The 26456-nt window shown below is 41.1% G+C and overlaps 1 protein-coding gene and 1 non-coding gene across 2 annotated transcripts in view; both read right to left on the bottom strand.

Moving 5' to 3' along the window:
- The window catches only part of Abca12 (ATP binding cassette subfamily A member 12), a 183608-nt gene that overhangs the window by 146550 nt on the left and 10602 nt on the right, over positions 1–26456 (bottom strand). The window contains exon 2 of the mRNA XM_045148359.1: positions 24366–24459. Coding sequence (XP_045004294.1) covers positions 24366–24459 — 94 coding nt within the window. The remainder of the gene's footprint in view (positions 1–24365; positions 24460–26456) is intronic.
- LOC123460349 lies at positions 17285–17391 on the bottom strand. Its single transcript, XR_006636914.1, has one exon. It is a non-coding gene; the product is annotated as a U6 spliceosomal RNA (small nuclear RNA).

Here is a 26456-nt window from a genome sequence, read left to right as displayed (position 1 = left end):
GGTTGGACTGTCCCATGGCAGCAATGAAGTTCAATCCTATCCACAGGTAGAGTCATCGAGAGAACTAGCTATGGGAGTTGGCATGTGAATTAGATAAGACGCACAGCACACTTCCCTTCTTCCTTTTTTATGACTGTTCAGTGGCCTCGACGAGGGCCTCAAAGTCTCAGGTAAGCAGATGATTTTTACTCTCTTAGCCTAACTAACCAACCATATGACAAAAAGCAGAAGGTGCTCCATTGTCTGAGATACAGTCACCAAGATTGACTCCTCCATCTTCTCTTCCCAGCTTTATGTAAGACAGGGGCGTGGGGAGATGGTTCAGCAGTTAAAGGCACTTGCTTGCAAAGCCTGACAGACCACACTCCATTCCCCAGCACGCGCATAAAGCTAGAGGCAAAACGTGGCATATGCATCTAGTGATCATTTGCAGCACCAAGAGACCCTGGTGCATGCACGCACTCTCTCTCACACACACACACACACAAATAAATTAACTAATTAACTAACATATATGTAGACATGGGCTGAGGGTGAAAGAGGCAGAGAGTTGTGCTATCACCCATGAGAGAATTCTGGCATGGATCTCTTTGAGACAAATGTGACCACCTACATGAAACTAAAAAGAAGCTGGAAATCAAAGCACTTCCTTTGTGGCTCTGAAAGGATAAATCACGTACGTGAGAAGGCCTTACTAAACAGTTAGGATTCAGTATCACATCCTCAGTGCTGGACCCAGAGAAAACTGACAAATCATAGAGAAGAAAGAGGGGAGGTATCTGAGAGCCAGGCGTGATCTCCATTTGTCAAATGTCACAACTGCTGTCACTTCATTGCTGCCCGCTTAGCAGGCTCAAGGGTGGGATGAAGTGAGGGTACAAGCCGTTCGTATCTCTCCATCCAATTTTCCCCGCCCTATCCATCAGCTTCCCTGATCATTGTCATTCGAGGCAACAGATGAGTTGCCAGTTTTCGCCTATCGTTCCTGAGACAGTCACACGTCTCTGCATGCACCAGACGGCTTTCATTGTTCCCCCAGGTGAAGACTGTGCAGTTCTAAATGTTGTGTTACTTCATGTTTAGGGGAAATGAGAAAAAAAAAAAAAACCAAACTTTAAATTCTAGGCAAGAGGCTTTCAACGTTAAAATATGCTGATGGAACCAGGTCCAACATAGAGAGTTGAAAATAAATTAAATTTAGACAAACCAATAGGATTGGCTGGGATAGGTACACTCATCACACATTCATTGTATTCCTACTACATGTCTCTATATGTGACGTGGATTGTTGTTGGCTTTTATGACCACTGCTGGGTGAGGTTTGTTTATTACTGCCTGTGGTAATTAGGAGAATACTGCATACATCTGAAAGCTCCGTTTAGATCTTCAGCGCCCCACACAAATATCTTAATGTAATTCTTTAGAATTTTTTTTAAAAATACAAAGTGGTCTCTATCTGCCTCTGTGTGTGTGTGTGTGTGTGTCTGTCTGTCTGTCTGTCTGTCTGTCTTTCTGTCTGTCTGTCTCTCTTAAGTAAATAAAGAAAATAAAGAAAAACTACTTTGGCCAGGAGTAGTGGGGCACACCAGCACTCGGGAGGCAGAAATAGAAGGATCGCCGGGAGTTCGAGACCACCCTGAGGCTGCATAGTGAATTCCAGGTCAGCCTGAGCTAGAGTGAGACCCTACCCTGAAAAACCAAAAACAAAAAAGAAAAGCCAAAAACAAAAAAAAAATCCACAAAGTAGATACTATAAGAGTCAGAAAATTTGTAAGGATTGTCATAGAAGGAACATACATTCTTTTTTTTTTTTTAATTTTTATTTATTTATTTGAGAGCGACAGACACAGAGAGAAAGACAGATAGAGGGAGAGAGAGAGAATGGGCGCGCCAGGGCTTCCAGCCTCTGCAAACGAACTCCAGACGCGTGTGCCCCCTTGTGCATCTGGCTAACGTGGGACCTGGGGAACCGAGCCTCGAACCGGGGTCCTTAGGCTTCACAGGCAAGCGCTTAACCGCTACGCCATCTCTCCAGCCCGGAACATACATTCTTAAGTTTCAAAATGCTTTAAATATATTTGTAAGTCTAAGAAACAATGGGCCTAGTCCTTCTAAAAAAGAAAACTTAGTTATCTACCTTTTACAAAGAAAAGCTTACACACTGACCATAAGATTGAGTCCCATGAGGAAGACAGGCCAGTCGGTGACCACAAGGGACACCCACTCTGTCTCACCTCCAATGGCCTGAAACTCTGGGGAGTCAGGTTGCATCTTACCTGCGGCGTCTCTGCCTCATGCTCCATTATCTTCCTGCCAAGCAGCAGCGGCTTTATATACAGCAGTGCTGAGTCCCAGGTAACCCCTGAAGTATGTTCTAAGTTAAGCCCTCCTCTGCTGCCCCTCAGAACTGTACATCTTTTATCTTTTCCGGAACCTTGCTAGGAAACTCTCCCATTAGTTAGTCAACATGGTGAGTGAGACTCACTTGATTCATCAGTGATTTTGGCTTTCTGTGCTGAGCCAGATTTTGTGGTGTCAATGTCTAGGTATGGAAATAGAACCCAATCAGTAAGTTTAACACTGTACATATTTTTTATTGAAAAATTCCAATTAAAGTGTCTCTTAATTGAGTCTTCTTGCCTTCACCTCTCAGCAAAACAAACAAATAAAAGCATGGAGCCACATTTAGGCTGAGTTTTCTTCCTAAATCATGAATCACTTGGAACCGTTGGGTTGTTCTGATTGCAAACAGACCTCACTCTGTGGCAGGCTCATCACAAAGCAAGCACATGCAAAGCACATGTCTTGAGGGAAGCCCCTGCGGTTGCAAGCAAGAGCATTGGGGCATGGCATTGAAGGAGGGTCAGGAAGTCAAGACTCACAATGGAGGGGCATTCCTTTCCTCACTAGGACAACTTGTTGAAGTGTCTGACACAAAGCCAATGTGAAAAGATCATTGGATAATTTCTGGTTGCTAGACTATTGGAATCATCCTTGTTAATAATGCTACACAGTTTATCACTACACTTACTCAAAGTAATATGCTCACATAACTTTGTCAACAGTGTTATGCAAAGCACAGATGAGAGCTGGTTCTCGTGTCATAAGTGCCCATGTGGTCACATGAAGTACATGGGATCAGTATTACATGGGATTTGCTACATTCTTCCTGGCATTTGAAAACCTTCCTTGTTGAGCAGCCCTCCAACTTTCAGGACAGAATTCAAAGCTTAACACTTGATAAGTCTCTACTTCTGAACTTACTTCCATCCATAGGACATCTCTTCCACCTACTAGGATCAATCATTTTGTTTTTATTTTATAGCAGAATTTTTATAATCGTGCTATGGAGTTCACAGGAATTGAGCCCAGGTGATCATTTTCCTCATTTAAGCAATTGCCTTCTTTCTCCCCACAGCTTCCAGCATGATGATCTTAAAGCAGTGCTGGAAGGAAAGGGCTCAGTGTTACTGTGGAGTGCCATCACAGAGGCTGAGGCAGGGATGTTTACGTCTGTGGCCCATCTTTCCACACACAGCCCCTGGCTAATGCCAGTACTTTTGCAGTTTTCTAGCATGCCTGAAATCTGTTGTTTCTAAAAGAGTTTGCTCAAGGGGTCTCTTTCATTCACTATAATTATAACATACATAACTCTATGTAACTAGAATGTGTCTTAATGCTTTAAATACATTTCCACAAATGGCCTTATTCACATAGCCAAGGGAATAAGCATCATTTCCTCTTTTATGGTTTAGGTAATAAAAGCTCAGTGACATTTGTAAGTAAATAAAGTTGAAACTTTAAATAGGATTTGCGATCTGAAGCTCATACTCTTTCTATGATATCATTACGTGCACATTGTGTGATCTGAAAACTGATGGAAGCCATGCCTAATTTAAATTTCTTTCCTTACTTGGCCATGCGGTGGTCCTTGCATTCAGTAATAACTCTCTGGAGATGTGTGCACTTAAGCCATGTTAATAGATTCTGTTGACTAATATGCTTAAGATATTGGACACCTGTCTTATCCATAGGACTAACTGACTATCAGTCATTAATATCTTGACTCTCATCACAGAGGAGAGAGTCTGGAAGGGAATTGCATAATGTCAAAGTCTGATACAGAAAAGAGTTAGTCACAGAGTATAAGATTGTTCTGGCTAGGACATCAGGGCATCAGAGTGGTCTAGACAACAGGCTCCCAAACAAAGATGTGCAAAGGCTTGATGCTGTCATGGAAGTAAAGGTGAAAAGCTATGAGTGTCATGTGGCCTGAAAGCCATGATTGCATTTGCCATGATAGAGGTTTTATGTCAAAGACCCTTTGTGATGAACAATGAGGAAGGAATTTGCCCGAACAGTATTAAAAAAATATATAAATCACAATGAGTTTTCTTTTGAAGACATGTAATGTTGCTTCTACTGTTTGTCTAGAATATGCTTATTAGAGTCATATGCACATTACACTCATGGTAGAATGAGGTGACAATGAGGTTAAAGCCATAACTCAGAGGATATACTGAGGCATAGTAGGGCATATGACGTCGTCAAAGACAGGTCAGTTGTCTTTAGTAAAGAAGTTTGATACAAAGGAGACAAAGGTTGTGCTAGATAATACTGGGTGCCCTCACTTTAACTGCCAGGCATATTTTCTTCTTAAACACTTCCAGGAAAATAAAAATAAAAATATTTTTGGCATGGTTACAACATTGTGAATTCCATGTTTAGCTTTATTAAATTTCCCTTTCTACTTTTTTTTTAATAAAAACTATTTTGATCTGTAGCCAAGATTGCAATTTTCACATGTGAATCATACTTTATGCTTAGAGATCACATTATTTCAGACACTTAATTTATGTGTCAGTCTCAGTCACAATAGTTGATTGTCCTAATATACAAATGAAACAACATAGCTGCAGATATTTTCCTACCATTCTTTAAAACCAAAGGTAAAATTCTAGTGGAGGAATTATAGGTGTGAAGGTCAAAACCAATCTTCTCCTAACCTGGACTGCCAGACTGAAACTCTCCAACTGTAAGGCCTCATGGAAATCCTTAATGATTGAAAAAGAAACTTTTGGGCTGGAGAGATTGCTTAGTGATTGAGGTGCTTGCCTGCAAAACCTAAGGACCCAGATTCAATTCCCCAGTACCCACATAAGCCAGATGCACAAGGTGGCGCATACATCTGGAGTTCATGAGCTGTGTGACTAGAGACCCTGGTATGTCCACTTTCTCTCTCCCCCCCTCTTTTTCTCTCTCTCTGAAATAAATAACTAAAATATTATTTTAAAAAGAAGCCTCTCATAACTATTACTTTCCACCTGTATAAAGGCTGATGTGCTCATTTGACCTCAGGAGCCCATGGACAGTTACATCTCTCCATGAAGGTTAGGTTGCCTTTCTGCCCAAGCTTTTGCATACATCATACCATGTGTAGGTCTATCATGATACGATTGGTGAAGGAGCTCAAAAATTTGCTACTGAGGGCTGGAGAGATGGCTTAGTGGTTAAAAGCCTGCCTCTGAAGCCTAAGGACCCTGGTTCAAGGCTCAATTCCCCAGGACCCATGCTAGCCAGATGCACAAGGGGGCGCATGCATCTGGAGTTTGTTTGCAATGGCTAGAGGCCCTGGTGTGCCCATTCTCTCTCTCTCTCTCTCTCTCTCTCTCTCTCTCTCTCTCTCTCTCTCTCTATCTATCTATCTATCTACCTCTTTCTTTCTCTGTCTGTCGCTCTCAAATAAATAAATAAATAAAAATGAACACAAATTTTTTTTTAAAAAATTGCTACTGAGTGGCCAATGCATAAGTGAGTGAGTGACACAGGCCGAAGTGACTAAGAAACTTGTGCTGTGAAGTCCAGATCCCAGTGACAATGACTCCCTCTCCTTTGAAGCTGGGCAGTCACTTTTAAATAAATCAAAATGAAGCAAACCAGATCAAGATTTCAGAATACTTCTCACAACAAGTTGTAATGGAAACTTGTGCACTGTTAGCCCACGCCTGGACTCCAACGTTGGTCCAACTGAACCACTGTATGACCTTGTCTAATTGATTGTGTTTCTTTAGGGCAAAGCAGGAAGCAATAGCATCTACCTCACAGTGATATTTTGGAGATCAAATGTAATGTGATACATAGAAGATATACTATATTCTTGGGTACAAGAAATGTTAAGACTTAAAGCAAATATTTTTAATAATGAATTTATTTCAACAAGACCTGAACTCTATGAATTTATTTTTGTATGTAATAATCCTGTCTTGTCTCCACTTTAGATTTATGTATATGAGGGTAAGATTCTTCTGTAAGTTGGGCAGATGTGTATTCATTATATAGATGTTTTTCCTCATTCTATTTATAAGTAACTCGACTAAAGTTACTGGGGCAGGAAGGGGAAGGAAGAGGAGGGCAGGCAAGACAAAAGTGTTCAATGAAACATTAATCCACTTCCATAAGGACTTTAAACACATGTGTATTTGAGAAATATTAGTCATATTAGGAATTGATGGACCCAAAATATAAGTGACATGACCATGATATGGACACCATATACAGTATAGACAGCAGTTAGGGTAGTAGAAGCCAGGGCCCCTCAATGGAAGGCAGAACAAAGAGACAGTGATATGACAATGGTGAGCACAGGGAGAGAGGAAGGAAGGGGGAATATTTTGCGATAAAAGAGAAATGTTTGTTCAGATGACCAAGCATTATTCCAACATCCCAGGTGATTTATAACTGATTTCATTTTATTATTATTTTTTTAGTGTGTGTGTGTGTGCACACGCACACAAGTGCCACAGCACACATGTGGTGGTCACAGGACAATCTCAGACGTTGTCACTTGTCTTCCACCTTATTTGAGACAGTGTCTCTTGCTTGCAGCTACACATGCCAGGCCAGATAGACTGTGAGCACCATAGGAACACAAGAACTGCACACATGTTACTACTGTGTCCAGCTTTACACGGGACCTGGGGATCCAATCTCATGCTTTCACGACAAATGCTTTATTCACTGAGCCATGTCCCCTGCCACTCTGTTAGCCACTTTAAAAAAATATATCAGGGGCCTGGAGAGATGGCTTAGCGGTTAAGCGCTTGCCTGTGAAGCTGAAGGACCCCGGTTCGAGGCTCGGTTCCCCAGGTCCCACGTTAGCCAGATGCACAAGGGGGTGCACGCGTCTGGAGTTCATTTGCAGAGGCTGGAAGCCCTGGCGCGCCCATTCTCTCTCTCCCTCTACCTGTCTTTCTTTCTGTGTCTGTCACTCTCAAATAAATAAATAAAAAATTAAAAAAATATATATATCAGGGTAAAGTGGGCTAAATTCCCTAGATAATTTTAACCTACAACCTAGCAACTACCCATTAATTTTCTAGCTAATTATAATCTACAATCTAGAGGCTATTGCTAACTTTTGAAGTTCTCATATTAGGAATATGCAGTCCAAGGAGGGTTGAATCTGAGTGAGGGAGAGCCAGAACAGCACTCTGCAAGATAATGTTCCCCCTGCCTAGACTTTAGTCACCCTGGGATGTGTTCAGTAGCACCAGGGCCATAAGATATAAGTGTATAGCTGTGAAATGAGGGCTGGTCAATGTAGCTTGGCTAAAATGTTGTAAAGGCCTCTCCATCACTGCATTGACAGGGCCTAAGATTCAGGAAACATGGAATCCTAGATTCCCCTGGGAGACAGGTAGCCTATGAATCCCATTCAATCTTATGGCCATCACTGCCCAAGAGATCCTGGAGCTGAGACCTTCTGTGACTAGCACATCTTGCACACGCCTGTGATACACTTTGCCAGCAATGTACTCTTTTGAATGCCTGCATGGAAAAAGAGCTGGGACTTTGCCCAGCCTCATAAAGAGGGTCATATGACTGCCTGTGTGCATGCTGGCCAGTGAATACTCTCATGTGTAGCAAACTGTGAGGCTTATTTTCATTAGAAATATACCAGCTGCCAACAAGAACGCAGGGGACTAGACCCGCAGAGCTTACCTTTCTCTAATTATCAGCTAATTGCTAATAGTGTGTACAAAGGAGAACCCAATGACCATGAGTGGCCAAATTGGATTAGGAAGTACTGAGCAGTCTGGAAAGCATTATCAGGCCCTTATCTTAATGGTTTATGCAAACACAGATCTTTGCTTTCCATTCAGATCACAGATTTCTTCTACATGCTTGCAACTGGAGTAGGTCTTGAAGAACAGATGTAAATATGAAAACTGAAAGTCTAAACTTAAATGGGCAGACAAGCTCTGTGTATTTGTATGGAGTGGGTTATACAGTGGTGATGCGGGAGTTCAGGAGGACAAAAGTGACAAGCATGCATCTAAACCATTACTATGGATATAAGGTTTGTGATGATAGAGTTGAACATTGGACACAATTAAAGTATGCAATTTAGAACCAGCACAATTTGGTGGTATTAAATACAGTGGGTGGAGATCATTAGAGAATACAGTACCTACTATAAGTTCTGAGGGACAAGTTGAAGCTAGCTAAGAGAATGATAAAAAAGAGAGGAAATAATATATGCAAAGAGAGGAATATAAGAATACCTTGGAGCAGCCTGAGGTACAATAAACCCCATGATAATGAAGTAACTTGAATTCAGATATCAATCAATTGGCTTACCCGGTCATTTCATTAACCTTGCAAAACAGGCTCCTGCATTTCACATGACTGAATGTTCTAGATCCTACTGATTATGCCACAGCAGCTTTTCCTTTATTTATTTGACCTGAAGTAACTAGAGTGTGATGTGTGTGGCTGCTATGGCAGGGTGAGAGGGGGAGAGTTGGGGGAAGGGTGGCAGGGAATGGTCAACTCATAGAAGGTCTAAGTTTTAAATGTTCTATGATAGAATCTGGGAAATCATGTTGAGTCAGAAGACTATTAAGCAGGGAAATATAGATTTGTGCTTGGGAAATAATTGACACCATTATAAAAGATAAACTGAAGAAGATTAGAGCTGAGGCATGGAAATCAGACAAAATGACACTACACTGTGAGAGACAGGATGGAGATGAGAACTCAGGCAGTGGCAGCAGAAAAGGAGAGAAGTCTTGAATGACATCTGAAAGGACAGATTGACAGGATTTAGTGACTGAAAAAGCCTGGCTGCTGTCTCCTGCTTGGGATGATTCATGACATGCGGAATCCAACTCCACCATGCAATGCACCATCACAGTGACCACTTGGGGGCTGACGGAAGTAAAGGCAAGGCATTAGATGTGTTAGACCTTTAGAGCAGACCCACAGTCCCTTAATTGGTTTCTGTTAGGTATTATGATTAAGCTATTGTAACTATGAAAAACCATTAGGTCTTGATAGCGGGGACTGGACAGGATTAGATTCATTTTTATGAGTTGTCTGGGAGATTGGAAAGGAAGCTGTCAGAGGCTTACTTTGGAGTTATTTGTCATCAGCTCAAAGCAGAATTTTAACACATGAGAAGAGGCAACATTGATTTTATTAAGGAAAAGAAAATGAGAATGGAGACACCTTTTCTGGAACAAAAGACCATACATTCTTAATACAATTGTGCATTTATCACTATACTGTTGCATGTTGCATGATGTGGTGGGACACCACGACTCCTCGAATGAGATTTGGTGGCAAAAGGAATTGTTTTTTGAAGCATCATTGATGCAAAGATTTTAACATATCCACAAGTCATTCATGTGTCCATCCATCCATCCATGTAATCACCCATTAATTCCATGCTCACTGAAGAGTTTGGAGAGCTCAAGCAAATTTATAAAGAAAAGGGTTAAATCATAGAACACTCAACAATACCTTTGATGCTTCAGATCACCACTTATAAATATGGAACCCAGGGCATAAGACAGGACCAACTAGAGAGTTAACACTCACTCTCAGATGGATTAGTTTTAGCCATTCTTCAAGTTTATTTTTTTCCAGCATTATTAATTTAGGAGCAAGAGGGTTTTTATCTAGTGTTTTTCTCTTGGCACTATTTCAAATATATGATCCAGTTCATAAGTATAGAAACCTGAGAACAGTTTGTATCCTTTGGCAAACCTTAGGATAATTTAGATTGACAGGACTAAGCTAAGAATCATTAATTTCTTTTTTCCCCTGAAACATCAGGTCATTAACAGCTAAAACATGATCTATAGTAAACATGCAATACCCTTTGTGTAATAAGCAAATGATTTTCCCACCCTTCTTCTCCTGTGGCATTATGCTCTTGTAGCAACACGACACATATAATGAATGCACTCAAAGAACTGGTTTCAAAGCAGAGACTCTGCCACCTACTACCTGTCTCATCCTGAGCAGGTTTCCTAATCATGGTAATTATTTATTGGCCACTTAGGACATGCACATATAGATTCAGGCCTCCTTGTTTGTGATAACATGAATTATCTCATCAGATGCTATTTCACTGGTTATATCCTCGTACTTTAACTCCCTCAACAATACTAGATTATCCCCACCTGAGGCACAGAGAAGTTAAGTGATTTTTCAAGGTCACAAAGACTGAGCTGGGATTTCAATTGAGTATGGAGACCAAAGGCCCATGGGCCTGACCATTATGCTCTACTTACTTCTCTAAGAGTTCAGACTCTTATTTGTCAATTGGAAGCTGTAGCTCTTGTTGTTGCTCTAAATAACCCTACATTTTTAGTTCTTTGCTTCCACTGTTGAAGTTGATAATAGACTAGGTCATAGATTTTAGAGCTACCACAACCTGATTATGGGTGCTTTCATCCAAGAACCCTGTGTTCTCCTCCGGGTTCCACGTGGTACTGCAGCAGATGAGCATGTGTTTCAGAATAACTGCATGCTCATGGGTGTGCATATCGAGGTGTGTGGAAATCAACGTAATAAAACAGGGATTGAAACCATGGCCCTAATACCTTAAGCAACCTTGCTGGTGCTTGAAATTAACCTACTCCCATCCTTGTTCATTTGCTTTTGGTTTTATTTGAGCTAAAATACTATTTGCACTATCGTTGCAGAAAATTTGACTGCTTCTTGTTCTAGAGGTTTGGTGACATGACTTGTGTTAACACTGACTTCATAACGACCCCAAACTGAACCCGCTCATGAACTTCTCTTATCTCCATGGTTTACCCTTGGGATTATAGACTTAATGCCAGATTTCCACATAAGACTAAAGATAAATCAACGTAATAAGGATTTTAGACTTTAGCTCTTGAATGATTTTGGAAGAAATATAAGCCATGTAGCAAAATTATGTTGTTGTTTTTTTTTTTTTTTCCTGGTGTTTAGAGCGCCACTTAAAATCTATAAAAGGCAAATCAAAGTTAGCAGGATTCTCTGAAGGGGAGGAAAGTTTTCATGGTAGTTATATTCAATCTCAATATATTTTACCCAAATAAATTATGCTAGAAAAGTATAAAAGTCAATGTAAAGCCAGGCACTGTGGCTCACACCTGTAATCCCAGCACTTGGGAGGTTGAGGCAGAAGCATTGCCATGAGTCGGAAGTCAGCCTGGGCTACAGAGCAAACTGTAGGTCAGCTCGGGCTAGAGTGTGACACTGTCGTGAAAACAAATGAGCACACAAAAAACCTAAAGTATACATTACAATAATTAATAAATAAAAGTCTATGAATAAATAACTAACTGGACAGGCGTGGTGGCTCACACTTTACTCCCAAAACATGAAAGGCTGAAGAAGGATTGCTGCAAGTTAAGAGTCAAGCCTGAGCTACATAGTGTGTCCCAGATCAGAATAAATCAAAAAGCCAAAAACATAGGGTCTGGTCCTCTAATTCAGTTCTTGATTTCCAGGAACACTCCCCTCCACATGCACTTCACCTCCACTTCCAAACAATGTGGTCACAATATAAAGTTGTTCATTTGACATCAAGTCTTAGTATGATGTCAACATAAAGCTTTGCCAACCACAGGAGTTCCTTGTCTCCTATAGTTTTAGTGCCTAACTTCTGAACTGTAAGCATGGTGCCCTTTCAACAAGCATAAAAAGGTGATACCCCCCACAAGAGGCAGGACTCTCAGCTGTGTTCCTCAGTTTTCCATTGATTTGTGAGTAAATTTAAACAGACTTCTTTACACTTCTAACCTCAATTATTGTTGCACCAAATTCATCCATTTGCTCAACAAATATTTGGTGGGTGACTACTAAGTGCCAGGCAATATTCCAGAGAGTGATTTTGTTAGCTGTGCCAACAGCACGGTGAGCACATCTAATAGACATGAGTGATTCTGGATGACAGATTGCATAGTGAATAGACAGAGGCTGTGCATAGTAAAATGAAATTAAATCTTGGCTTCAACATTGGTAAGGTCTGTCATGAAAGTCTCTGAAAATAAATGTCTTCACCTATTAAACAGTTTAAAAATGTTTCATGTGTGTCTAATGTACAGGCACTGAGCTGGGGGCCAGGAAAGCATAGTGGGGTCCTGCTATGATGGGCTGTGCATTTCATGGGAAATTCACACAGCTCTCTTTGACTCTTATTAGTTTGAGTGTGTGTGTGTGTGTGTGTGTGTGTGTGTGTGTTGTTTTTTTAATGTGTTCATGGAATCTTTGGAATTTTTGCCTCAAAGGGTGGTGACAATTCCATTGCCCTTAAATACCAGTAAGACTTAGTAATTTGTCTCCAGTGAGAGAATGAAGCAGAAGTGAGGCTCTGCCACAATGTAAGGTAGGTCATAAAAGCCAGGTTGTGACCCAGTTGTCTCCTGGGTTGATTGCTGTCAGGTCATGAGGACACTCACACAGCTTATAGTGAGGACCCTGTGAAGAGACGCCAAGGCCTCCCACCATCAGTAAATACCAGTTCACCCATCATGGGTGAGATCTACATTACAAATAGATCTAACCCCAGTTAAGTTGTGAGACCACAGCAGTCCTTGACAAACTCCTAGCTGCAAGTTTTTGAGAAATTCTTTGCCAAAACCTAAAGCTGGCTCAATCACTCCTTAATCTCTAATCCAATCCACAGGAACTAGAGGCTAAATTCATTGTTGCTGCTATTCATTTGGGAGAGAAAGGGTCATTACAAAACAGTTAGTAACTTATATAACCAATGACAAGAACATCAGGGTAGATTTGCACTTATGGCAAAGGAAACCCTTTCTGATTTCCTTGAGTTTATACTCCCCATGTTGAAAAACACAAAATTAAGTAACTCCACACACATCTACTACTACTGCAGGATAAAATCCACACTTCCAGGTCCAGTGTCCACACTTACACGATGGCTCCTAGTTAATGGCCTTCCTCTTCCCGCAAGTCACTGGTTTGGTCAGATGAGTCTTTCTATGCTTAGCAGGAGCTCCTGCCTCCAAGTCCTGGAGCACGCTCTCCCCTCCCGCTGCTCCTCATGTCGCCTACCTTCTGAGTGCTCAGCCTCTCCCTTCCCAGCAGACTTTAAGTCTGGGGTAATTCTTCATTACCCTAACTCAAAGCAATGTTGTCTTTCTTTCTTTCTAGGCATCCAGTAGTTTTCATTGCTAATGCGTCTTATTTAGTGCTTAGTACTTAACGCTTAGTGCCTAGGCCCTGGTGCCACTGTCATATTTTTCTATTAATTAATCAGTAAATATTTAAGTGCAAAAAATGGTAACAAATACCGCTCTTTAACTACATGTAGCTTTTAAAATCTGCATTGACACACAACCTTTCATGTGAGCACAGTGGGGATGTAGCCCAGTGGTGGAGCACTCATCCTAGGATGCACAAGGTCCTAGGTTCAATTCCCAGAGTTGCAAAAAAAAAAAAACCTAAAATTACCAGATTATAAGCAACTTGAGGGTATAAATCCATACCATTCCTAAGGAATATTCTTGTGATCATGAATCCTTGCCAGCATATTTCTATAGAAGGAAGAGTTTCAAGGTAGGGAGATGCTGACATTCCTCATTCTTCTGATATTTGTGAAACTGCAGCAGTGAGTGTTACATGCTATAGTGTAAAACACTTGTTTATGTGAAACTGGGTTACGCTGGACATGCAACTTAACCATGAAATCATTTTGGGGGAACATCTGCTCAGGAAATTGTGAATACCTCTGTCCTTTGCTCCAACCTGACAGTACTCTTGGAGAGGGAGAAAACTACTGCTAAGAGCATGGGATTCCTGTGTTATTTGCTCTTTAGTCAGCTGCATGTCACCCCTTAAATCTGCCCTAAGTTGTGTTAGTATCATGTGGACAGTACAAAGTTAGACAGTCATGGCTAATCTTGTATTGAGACTCTATAAATTATAAAAAGTAATTCTCTAAATTTTTTTTGAAAAAAGAAATCTGAATTTCAAATAAATGAAGAGTGAGGCATTGGAGAAGGAAATATTATAAAACCTGAGGAAATAACTATGATAGAGAAGTGTGCAGACAGTAGAGCTTATAACAATTTCCAGAACAATCAAGAGACCATTAGAAAGGAAAGTGAAGTGGGAGTTTCCAAAGAAGGATTCTCTGTCCAGTCAGGTCACCTGCTTCTACACCCTTGAGCCATCACTCACTCTGCTGCAAAATGTCACCTGATTTCAGTAGTCCTAACTTGGCTGTGTATATGTATACATGCATGTAAAAGTCTGAGGATCTGCACTCTGAAATATTAACAATGCTTATATTTAGAAAGCCAAATTATGCAGGATTACCACATTTTAAAATATGAATAGTTTCCACTTTACATGTCAACTGCATATGGTGTCTATTATATTACTTACCAGTGAGCTTGGACAGACAAATACACAGGTATTTTTAAATAAAATTGATCTAGTAAAATATTCCTATGATTTCTCATCACCTCCAACATAGAACTTTAGTTGTGGTAATACTAACTGGCCCCATCCCCCTGCAGATTCAATAAGCATCTCCTTCAGATGAGAGAGTCAAATCCCTGAGCTATATTCCCACCCATGATAGTTGTTTGTCTATAAGAAATGTTGATGCTGGGCTGGAGAGATGGCTTAGCGGTTAAGCGCTTGCCTGTGAAGCCTAAGGACCCCGGTTCGAGGCTCGGTTCCCCAGGTCCCACGTTAGCCAGATGCACAAGGGGGCGCACGCGTCTGGAGTTTGTTTGCAGAGGCTGGAAGCCCTGGCGCGCCCATTCCCTCTCTCTCCCTCTATCTGTCTTTCTCTCGCCCATTCCCTCTCTCTCCCTCTATCTGTCTTTCTCTCTGTGTCTGTCGCTCTCAAATAAATAAATAAAATAAAATAAAATAAAATAAAATAAAATAAAATAAAATAAAATAAAATAAAATAAAAAAGAAATGTTGATGCTAATTGTCTACCTGACAAACTCCTGCTAAGAACGAACTTTCATATAAAACTTCCCTTGATATTCTAGGCAGAGCTGCTTAGGCTACATGGGAATCTGCAGCAAAAATAAAAGATCAAATGGATACTGATGGTCCTGACTTTATTTTAAATTTTGATATGTTGCCCACCATGGATTTTTGCACTGATTTTGGTTTCTAAAGCATATAAATATAGTTGGCCTTCAGAACTGAGCTTTATGTCATGGTCTCCAACTGGAGATATATTTACCTTGATGTAACCCCAGTACAGATTCTGGACAAAGGTCCCACCTTCATCTTATGGGGTGCCTTGCTCCTGGGCCTACCTCCACCTCAGATCTGTCTCCCAGCTTCATGGTTTCTAACATACTTATCACCTTCCTCTAGGCTTGATGGTTTTGAGTGCTCGTGGTTTTCCTCACCAGCACTTTGGACATCTAACAGGTGCCCTTTAAACAGGTAGTGATGGCAAGAATACATGTTGGGGGCTGGAGAGATGGCTTAGTGGTTAAGCGCTTGCCTGTGAAGCCTAAGGACCCCGGTTCGAGGCTCAGTTCTCCAGGTCCCACGTTAGCCAGATGCACAAGGGGGCGCACGCATCTGGAGTTCGATTGCAGAGGCTGGAAGCCCTGGCGCGCCCATTCTCTCTCTCTCCCTCTATCTGTCTTTCTCTTTGTGTCTGTCGCTCTCAAATAAATAAATAAATAATTTAAAAAAAAAAAGAATACATGTTGGGAAACTTCAATCAAGTGTTCTTTATCTGTCAACTAATGATTAGATACAAGAATATCTTAATGATAATCAACAACGCTATGGCTGATATACATATTATAAAAAATAATGCCCAGCAATAAGGTTGCTGTTTCTCTGTACCAAGCACATTTTTTTTGGATGTTTAAGAACTATGAACTCATCTAACTTACACAAAAACTTTAAAATGTAGGTACTATTGTTAGCTCTAACATACAGACATGGAAACTGAGGCTTAGAGTATCCAACAGACTATAAATCTTATGTTTAAACAGGAAATCTAGATAAGTCTGTGCTCTTCTTACATTGTCTCTCACAATGATAAAAATCTTACATAGAATATAAATGCATGCCTAAATAAATAAATAAAGATTTTACATTTTAGAATGTGATAATGTTATAAGCCATTCTTATTCTAATCCATGACAAAATGGTAACTGACCAGAGGGTGAGAGAATATTGTGTGCTGTGGCATTTCTTCCATACGGTCTACTTCGCTCTAAAAATATACTGGTTCATTTATCAAAGACCAAGGACATGATGTGACCTAATCAGGAAGAATGAAAAACTTAAAGAGTGAGGGCAGAATGAAATGACTAAAGTTTGGTAGGCCAGGTTTCCAGGTGATGCTTGGAAGAAAGTTTTAATGAAACAGTCACTTGGGAAAATGTGGTCAGCCAGGCTCATAATGGCTGTCTCACCTGAGCCTATAATGACTACAGTGAGTGAGGGGAGATTAGTTGAAATGATGTTCTTAATTCTAGATCTAGACATTGGAGGCACCAACTGAAGTCAGCAGCCTCAGGAACTGATGTTACTATTCTTGTAAGAGCTTGTAAAAATGACAGATTATTTGGATGCAGATTTTAGTGTTCCCTATCTGAAAGTTCTAAGAGGCTCTGTGCCCATTTTATTTATTTATTTATTTATTTATTTATTTATTTATTTATTTATTTATTTATGTTTTCTCCTAAGTAGCGTCTCACCCTACCCCAGGCTGACCTGGAATTCACTATGTAGTCTCATGATGGTCTCGAACTCTCTGCGACCCTTCTACCTCTGCCTCCCAAGTTCTGGGATTAAAGGCATGCACCACCCATACCCAACTCCCTCTGCCCATTTTATTTTTTTTTTTAAATTTTTTAAATGACAAAACAATCATTTATTGGTTTATTTTATCACTACTACATTAGTCATTCATCATTTAAATATCTGACTCATTAAAAACCGTTTCAACACTTTTTTCTCCCATTTACCATAAAAAAAAAATATGGAACGCTTCACGAATTTGCGTGTCATCCTTGCTCAGGGGCCATGCTAATCTTCTCTGTATCGTTCCAATTTTAGTATATGTGCTGCCGAAGCGAGCACTCTCTGCCCATTTTAAAGGGAGAAGAAAAGAGTGAAAAAGACAAGACATGTGGGTGGCTCCATAGCCAGCTCCATTGGTGCACTCTGGGAAGTTTATCAAGCAGATCCCCCAATGTGGAAATGAAACAGAACAGATGGAGAATGAAATAGATCATGCTCACCAGTACGCAATCAACAGCAATTCTTTACTCTGGTTTTCTACTTGATAACATTTTCTTGTACTTATTGTAATTCAAAGGCATTTCTGGGTCTCTGATGCAACGCTGTGTATGTAACCCAAGAGAGCATTAGTTGAGAAATCCTTCTGTCACATTGTCTAGCATCAGGGTGTGCCCATCTGCACTGCACAAGAGTCAAAGCAACAAGCTGGGGAGATGGACAGCTCACAGCAGGAGCTGTCACCAGCCCTGGATGGGAATGAGGCAGAGCCATGTTCATGTTCACCTCCTGCTGCTGGTTTCATACAAAGCCAGAAGAAACCATGTCCCAACACGTTCCCCAGCTCAGTTTCTGTATGTTATCTTCATGTTGTTATGTAAAGTGGCAGTAATTTTTCAAAAAAAAAAAAAAAAAACCATTACCTTATGATTTAAGAATGAGGGCTTCACTATGAAATTCAAAAGCTGTTCTAGCATTTTCTGAAACCTGTTACACAAGGAGCAGACTTAAATATCCTACATAAAAGTGTCTCCTATGCACTCACACTTTCCAAGTATAAGTGATGGAAATTCACAGGTAGTTCTTATTGGAGAGGAATAATGGGGTCTTATGCTCATTTTCCATCCTCAGTGTACACATTGTTTTTGAAGCCATAATCACATTCACCTGGGTCTGAGAAGTTAAATCAAACCCAAACCAACTACCTTCTGGGCCTCACTACTTTCAATTCATATACAGTGGTTGTTTTTTGTTTTGTTTTGTTTCTACTCTTCATCTTTGGGTGATGCTTACAATCTAATTTCCTGTTCTACTCCTCTAAATTGTAGCATACTCTGATTATTGAAGTCCTATTTTGCCCCTTTTTTTAGGACCTGAGCTGTATGTACGATGACTCTGATGTTATGAAGGGCTCTCTTCTGCCAATGCAGGGTCTGCGTGTGCATCAGATGGGAAGAGCTAACATGCAAACACCACAATAATAAGCTGACATCTCACCCACAGAGCAATGAAAGAGGAGTGAATGGAATTTGAGTATGCAGAAACTACTGGGACAGGGGTCTAGGATGTGAACTTACATTGAAATAGGAGCTAGGATGAGACAAGAACAAGGTGATGGGATGGAAAAGACATTCAGATACCTTCTCTTAAATACATACATCCTACTACAAGAAAGGAAGTGAGATAACGCTGAAAAAAATCCTGATTATAAATGTCTGGAGCCCAGAGTGGTTTAGGGGGACTATCTAATGATGATAAGGGGGAAGAGGTAGAATTATGGAAGCAATCTGAGCATGAGGCAATGGGATCTTGACATCAAAAGGTAACAGGAAGGATGGAAAGGTACACATGACTCCAGGTCACATTTCATAAGACAGAATCTGCCTTGAAAGCCAGTGGTTGTGAGAGGTGAGGGAAGGGATGACTCAGATGTCTCTAAGGTGACTGGTTGACCAGTGATGCTGGAACTCAGGAGAATGAAGAAAACAAATGGGGCAATGCCCAGCAGAGGATGAATAATGATGACTCCTCATCTTCCCAAAGCAAAGAGCTTTCATCTCAGATATGACAATGTACATGAAGGTCAAAAATCACCCATGGGACTAGGGAGATGGCTTAGCGGTCAAGGCTCTTGCCTACAAAGCCAAAAGACCCAGGTTTGATTCCCCTGGACCCAAATAAGCCAAATGTACAAGGTGGCACATGCATCTGGAGTTTGTCTGCAGTGGCTGAAGGCCCTGGCACACCCATTAGCTCTATTGCCCTTTTTCTCCCTGTCTTTTTCTCAAATAAAAACAAATAGATTTAAAAAAAAACAAGCATCAATGGATGAAGAATTCCCATATTCTCTCTTTCTTTTTCCCCCTAGACCTGCTAATAGGTAGAAAAATGGACTGAGTTCACTTTTCAGCTAGGTTTAATCCATAAATTATGATCTAAGCAATGAAGTCAATTCAATTATTTAATCCAAGACCCTTGAATGCTCCCATCATCTTAAAGCAGTGCTAGAGATCAGAGCACCCTGGAATCTCACACATGTACACCTGCCTTTCCTTCCATGAAAACTTCACAAGCAAAGTCAGCAGAAAAGATCTCATTTGCCTGACTTCCAGAATGAGGCTTCTGAGCATAACACTGCTCAAGAGCTTCTTCATATCAAGTCAGACATCACTGTGAAAACAACCTGCATGGGTCCCACATACCAGAAATTGATCCATAATTTCAATCTTCCGTACAACATTGTGCTCTAGACCTGCTGATAGGTAGAAAGACCAACTGAGGTTATTTCTGAGCATGCTCAATCCACCTTAGTGTTGTGGACAAAATGAGGTGGTACCAAGCCTCAGGAACACAACTGCTGGCACCAACAACCTGGATAAACACACCAATATACAGGTAAAAACTGGCAAAAATTGGGCTGGAGAGATGACTTAGTGGTTAAGGTACTTGCCTGCAAAGCCAAAGGTCTCAGGTTTGATTCCCAAGCACCTACATAACGCCAGATGCACACAGTGGCACATGCATCTAGAATTTGTTTGCACTGGCTACAGGCCCTGGCATGCCTATTCTCTCCCCTTCCCCTCAAATAAATCAAAATACTTTAAAAAAAATGGAGAAAATTGGGGATAGGGAAATGGTTCAGCAGGTCAAAGAGTCACCACACAAAATGAAGACCAGGAACACATACATCTTGGCCACGGCAGTGCACACTTGCAATTCCAACACTCAGGAAGTGGAGCTGGGAAGGTCCGCAGGGCAAGCTAACCAAACCAGGGAGTTCATCCGGGTTCCCTGAGAAACCCTTTCTCAAAATAAAGTGGAGCACGATTGAGAACAATACCTGAGACTGAAATCTGGCTTCCACATGCAGACACGTACACAAAGATCAATACACACGTGTGAGCCCACACACATATGAACACACACACACATACACATACACACACATGAGTGTGCACTTACCAAAAATGGCTAAAATCCAGGCCCTGGTATGCAGTAACCATGTGAACAATGGTAAATTCCTTAACATGTCTGTGCTTTCCTTTTTCTCACCTTTGCAATAGATCAAGGAGATGATCTATTGACTAAGTACTCAGCGTGTGTCTTCAGTGAATGCTCATCCATGTCATTATTTCCATGCATCCCTGAAGACAAAAGGTCTGCTAGGAATGCTGTGTGCGTGTGCATTCATTGAACCAACTAAGTCACATTTGCGTGGGTGTAATTCAGTGTAACCCTGTGAAAACATAGATTTTGATACAATTCACTTGACCCCTGCCTGCTAACAGCTCCTATTTCTAGTGTGGTAAGGCTAGATATGCTGCCCTCTGAGGGAGCAGGAATTCTAGGAAGTGACTGCCTTGGGATGTCACTCAGTGTATACTCATATTTGCACAGTATAATTTCCATTATGTTTTAGTGACATTCTCAACAACTAGAAAAAACATTGCCATTAAAGTCACAAAACACTATGTGACCCTTGTTTACAGTCTTTGGCATCTACTTAGTATGACAATATTACACCGTTCTTGGAAAAATAGCCCTGCAGTAAGCAAGACCTGCCTGCCTGAGCTTTTGTGGGCATTAAAAGGATCTGTGTTTGCTACACACTACAGCTGAGTTTAGTCTGAATGCATTTTGGGGAGGACCACTGTAAGTTTGCCATTCCCCCTGAGCATGTACTTTGAAGTTTACCTCTTGACAAGTTACTGCATGTAGAGATTGAAAGAGGTTGGACTGACTTCAAAGTTGGCACCTCAACCCCTCTCTGCCCCGTGGGAATGAACAGCATCAGGGCCTGCCTACCTGGCTTGGGAGGTTTTCCTTCCCTGGGATTCAACCTGTTTGTTGCAACACAAAGGGGAGTGAGACATGGTAGACGATACCAAGAATATGTCTGCACAGATACTCATGGCATTGGGAACTGAAGTTGCTTCTTCACTCACCCCAAATCCAGACTTCTCCAGATACCCAGCAGTCATAAAAAGACTCCAAGAAGACTATGGAGTCTCTGAATATATTTCTCCAATGGTTTGTGGAGTTCTATAGACCTGACCAGCTATTCTGGGTGCAGAATGTGCCCATGGGATTACAACTGTGATTCTCATCATGACCAAGTTTCAGCAAGAGGTGTAGTCTGAAAGTTTCATCTGTGTCGCTCTATTGCTCAACTTCACCGTAGCCCAGAAAGGATTCGAACTCCTTTAAACAGCACCTGGTTTCGGCGACAGTTTACACACAGTGTGACAGGGAAAGTCGAGCCGTGGGCACAGAGGCACTGAATGCCATTTCTGAGGATGGCTGAGAGCCACACCAAAGGCACCTGTTCCCTGGGTATCTTGATATCATGTTTAGAGTTTTAGCTTCTAATGCTTAGTCCTCTTTTACCAATGTAAATTATACAACATGAAAATCTGACATTCACTCCTACGTGTGAGAATCAGGAGGACAGTTAGCCTAAGACCAGATGCCAGAGACAGACTGCCTGGGTTCAGACCCTGACATCATTGTTAACTGTGCCATTTTAGTTGAGTTACATCACTTCTCACTGCCTTCATATTCTCAACTAGGCACTAAATAATCCAGTCCTACCTTGCTAAGCATCTGGCACACAGTACAAGATCAGAAATATGTGCATTTCTTGGCCATTTTTAATCTTTCAACATCATAAATAAAATGTGAAACAAAAACCAAATAAGAGCAAATAAAGCAATACAAAAATATCTAAATATTTCCCCACTGTCACACAGAAGTTACGTCCTACTACTGCAGGAAAGGAGAGAAAAGGTAGCCACTTGCATTCATCTTAGATTTTCTGATTAGTTCTACAGATAATGCCTTCAGTTATAAGACCATATTTCATACTCTTTTAATATTAATAAGAACCCTGGGCATCACTTTTATTTAGCTCTTATATACCAAGACCTGGAAAGAATTATGTGTCTAAGAAACCTAAGATAGAATCCAAATTCCCTAGACAAGGAATAAGAGAAGAGGGAGACTTCAGGGATAGCTAAGCAGTTAAAGGTGCTTGCTTATAAAGCCTGACAGCCTGGGTTTGATACCCACATAAACCCAGATGCACAAAGAGGCACATGAGTCTGGAGTTCATTTACAGGGCCAGAAGGCCCTTCCATACCCAGTCTCTCTCTCTGTCTTTCTCTCAAATAAATAAATACTTGAGCGCTCTCCCTCTCTCTCTCTCTCTCTCTCTCTCTCTCTCTCTCTCTCTCTCTCTCTCTCTCTCCCTTTCTCTCTCTCCCTCTTTCTCTCTCTCTTAGGTAAATTCTTGCTTCACAAATATGAGAGGGTATGGGTTTCCAGTATCTTTCTCTCCTGCCCCATGTGATTGAATTTTGGCAGACCACATTCTCTTTGGATTCTAGGTTTCTCACATTAAAGTGAGAAATCCCTCATAGCCTTAATAACAAGCCAGCTATTTTTTTAGGCTGAGATTCATGTGATCTAAGAGGCTAGTAAGCATGCTTCCAGTGTTTGAAACTCTTGTAATTTTGTTCTCTCCTACCGACAAATATGATCACTTTATAATCAATAATTATTACAGTATGGCAATAACTACCTGATAAAATGAGTGAGAGCAAGGGAGAGAGAGGGATGTGGTGTGCCAGGGCCTTAGTCACTGCAACCGAACTCCAGATGTGTGTGCCACCTTGTGTGCATGTGTGAGCTTGCCCGCGTGCACCACTTTGTGCATCTGGCTTGTGTTCCTGCATGTAGACTGTGCAGAAACTCCATGGAGACTTAGGAAGAGTCACACATGGGTCCTTCGGCTTCTCAAGCAAGCGCCTTAACTGCTAAGCCATCTCTCCAGCCCTGCAATTATTTTTAAAGCCACTAACTTGATACCTTCTCTATAAAATAATTTAGTATGGATTCTTTTATATATCAAATAGCCATAGTTCATTATAAACACATTTTGAATTACAAAAAAAAATGTTCTATAAGAATCTTTTTAGGGGATGGGATATTTCGGTGACACTTCAAACATTTGAATTGTCTTTTATACCTCTACTAAGAAAGCTAGTTCTAAAAGAAAAAGACAAGAAAAGAGAAGGGGAAGAGAGCAAGAAGAGGAAGCACACACTGGTCACAAAGCTTGCTCTCTCAGTTCTACGTCTTGAATCCTTACTGCAAGTCTGGGCTGGATCCAAAAGGCCACAGTGAACTGAGTTAGGCAGTCTAGATCCATTTTTCACTGGACAGTGAGCGCATGTAACTGAACCAGCATTGATTAGGAAACCACGTTCTTTTAAACAAACCATGCCAACACATTTACGCCACTTAACTCTCAGCTCTGAAGGAAAGAGAAGAGTTTCTTACAGCCCAGGATTTTGTTTGTTGAGCTGATCAGATGCAAGTCTACAGTTTCGACTACAAAAGGAGAGAAGGCGGCAACCTGAGATCGCTGACGGTTTGTGTGTGCCTACCATGGTGAGATTCATGATGTAAATAAATTATGATCACTTAAACATATTCTGGTTCCTATGCGCTTTCAAATTTTTCCTAAACAAATATTACTGGCACAAATTTTTGCTGCTTTTTTTAACCTCCCTTGAACTAAGGTTGAGGCTGTCCTCAGACTAGTGATACTCCTGTCTCATCCTCCCAAGTGCTGGGATCACAGACATGCACCACCACACTGGGCACAGGTTCAACTTTTCAATATGAAAACACAGGAGAAAGAGCACACAAACTTTATGCAAGAAATTTCAAGGGTATGCACTATTGAAGTTAAATAACATAGTATATTTTAAGTATCATACAAGTGTTATGGAAATAATCAAACATTTACTTACAAGTTGGTTTTGCTAGTGGGGGAAACTTGGTCCGGGTAATAGCCAAAATTATGAAAATGATGACTGGCCACAAGATCAAGACCAGTGTCCAAAGCTGCAAAGGAATGATAGAAAAAACTGTTAGTTATATCACTGAATCAGTAAGTTAAAAATGCTCTAAATCAAAAGGGATCCAACACCATTAAGTATGAGAAATATGTCAAACTACAAGCTGATATTTAACTGCCTATTAAGTATTAGTAACAATTTCATAAGAAAGATTTTTTTTCCCTACTCAGAGTCATGAAATGTCCTTTTGAAGTTCCCTTTCTGGTAGGTTACCTCTCTCATTACCATTCCAAGAAGAGTTATTGTAAAGCTCAAATCTGATCATTAACTTTCTCACTTAAATATCTTTTAGAATTTCCCAGTTGCCTATTAGATAAAACTCAACATTCTAAACAGGGCGTATAAATCCAGTGTAGTTTCAACCTAGACCTAGCTTACGACTTGCAGCGTCAGTATTTTATGCTAAGCGTGAAGAGTAGTGTGTGACCTTGGGTTATAGTCCAATAAATGTTGTTGAATTGAGACAGCGAATGAACGAACAAAGTGAATAACTGAATCTGAGTGAATTTTACCCTACTGAGGACCCACTATAATCCCTTGTGTCTGCTTCCATTGTAGAACTTAAGCTACTGATCCAGGCATCTCTTTTAAAGTATCTCTGAATTTTTTACTACTTTGTGAAATATAGGTGCTCAAGAAATGTAAAGTGGGCTGGAGAGAAGACTTAGTGGTTAAGGTACTTGCCTGTGAAGCCTAAGGACCCAGGTGCGATTCCTCAGAACCCACGTATGCCAGATCCACAAGGTAAGGCATGCATCTGGAGTTTGTTTGCAGAGGCAGGAGGCCCTGGCACACCATTCATTTTCTCTCTCTCTCCCTCCCTCATAAGTTAATTAATTAATTTTTTTTTAAAAGAAAGAAATGAATGTACAGGGCACTGAAATTTCTGTGATAGGGGTTCACTCCCAGCTGTTTTGTCTTCTGATATAAACATTATTCAAGTCAAAAGTCACACAGTGCCTGGTGGCACACGACTGTAATCCCAGCCACTCAGGAGGCTGAGTCAGGAGGATTTCAAGATCCAGATCTGATAGAGGGCTGGAGAGATGGCTTGGCGGTTAAGCGCTTGCCTGTGAAGCCTAAGGACCCCAGTTCGAGGCTCGATTCCCCAGGACCCACGTAAGCCAGATGCACAAGGGGGTGCACACATCTGGAGTTTGTTTGCAGTGGCTGGAGGCCCTGGTGCGCCCATTCTCTCTCTCTCTCTCTCTCTCTCTCTCTCTCTCTCTCTCTCTCTCTCTCTCCCACTGTTGCTCTCAAACAAATAAATAATTTTTTTAAGTCTGTTAGGTGTGAAGAGCACTATTCTTGTTGATGGGCTTGAGGTTCAGGGATGGAGAGATGTCTCATCACTTAAGTGTGCCTCCTGCACGAGCATGAAGGTCTGCGGGGACCTGAAAATGCCTGAGTTCAAATCTCCAGGACCCATGTAAACAGCTAGGCTTGGCCACATGTGCCTGTAACCTGAGTGCTGCACAGGAAAGCAGAGGCCAGGGAATCACCTGCACTTTCAAAAAAAAAAAAAAAAAAAAAAAACAGCAAAATCCAGTATCAGTAAAAGACAAATCAGGACATGCAGAAGAATGACGGGGTGGAATGCCTGATGTTCTGCTCTGGCTTCCAGAGGTGAGCGCCCCTTGTCACACATGGGGTGCCACAAGGGCACATATACATGCCTACACCACACACACAGACACACACACACACACACACACAAAGAAAGTGAAGGGGCTGGAGGAATGGTTTAGCACTTAAGGTGTTTGCCTGAAAAGCCAAAGGACACAGGTTTGATTCCCCAGGATCCACGTTAGCCAGATGCACAAGGAGGCGCACACATCTGGAGTTTGTTTGCAGTGGCTGGAGGCCTGGCGCATCCATTCTCCCTCTCTCTCTCCCCCTCCCTCTGTCTCTGTCAAATAAATAAATAAATAAAAGTGAAAAAAAAGTTTGTTAGTTCACTGTAGAGTTCAGAAATGCTGTTGC

The sequence above is a fragment of the Jaculus jaculus genome, chromosome 4 (assembly GCF_020740685.1).
Source record: "Jaculus jaculus isolate mJacJac1 chromosome 4, mJacJac1.mat.Y.cur, whole genome shotgun sequence".
In the NCBI taxonomy this organism is placed as follows: Eukaryota; Metazoa; Chordata; class Mammalia; order Rodentia; family Dipodidae; genus Jaculus; species Jaculus jaculus.
This window is presented reverse-complemented; position numbering and strand designations above follow the sequence as displayed.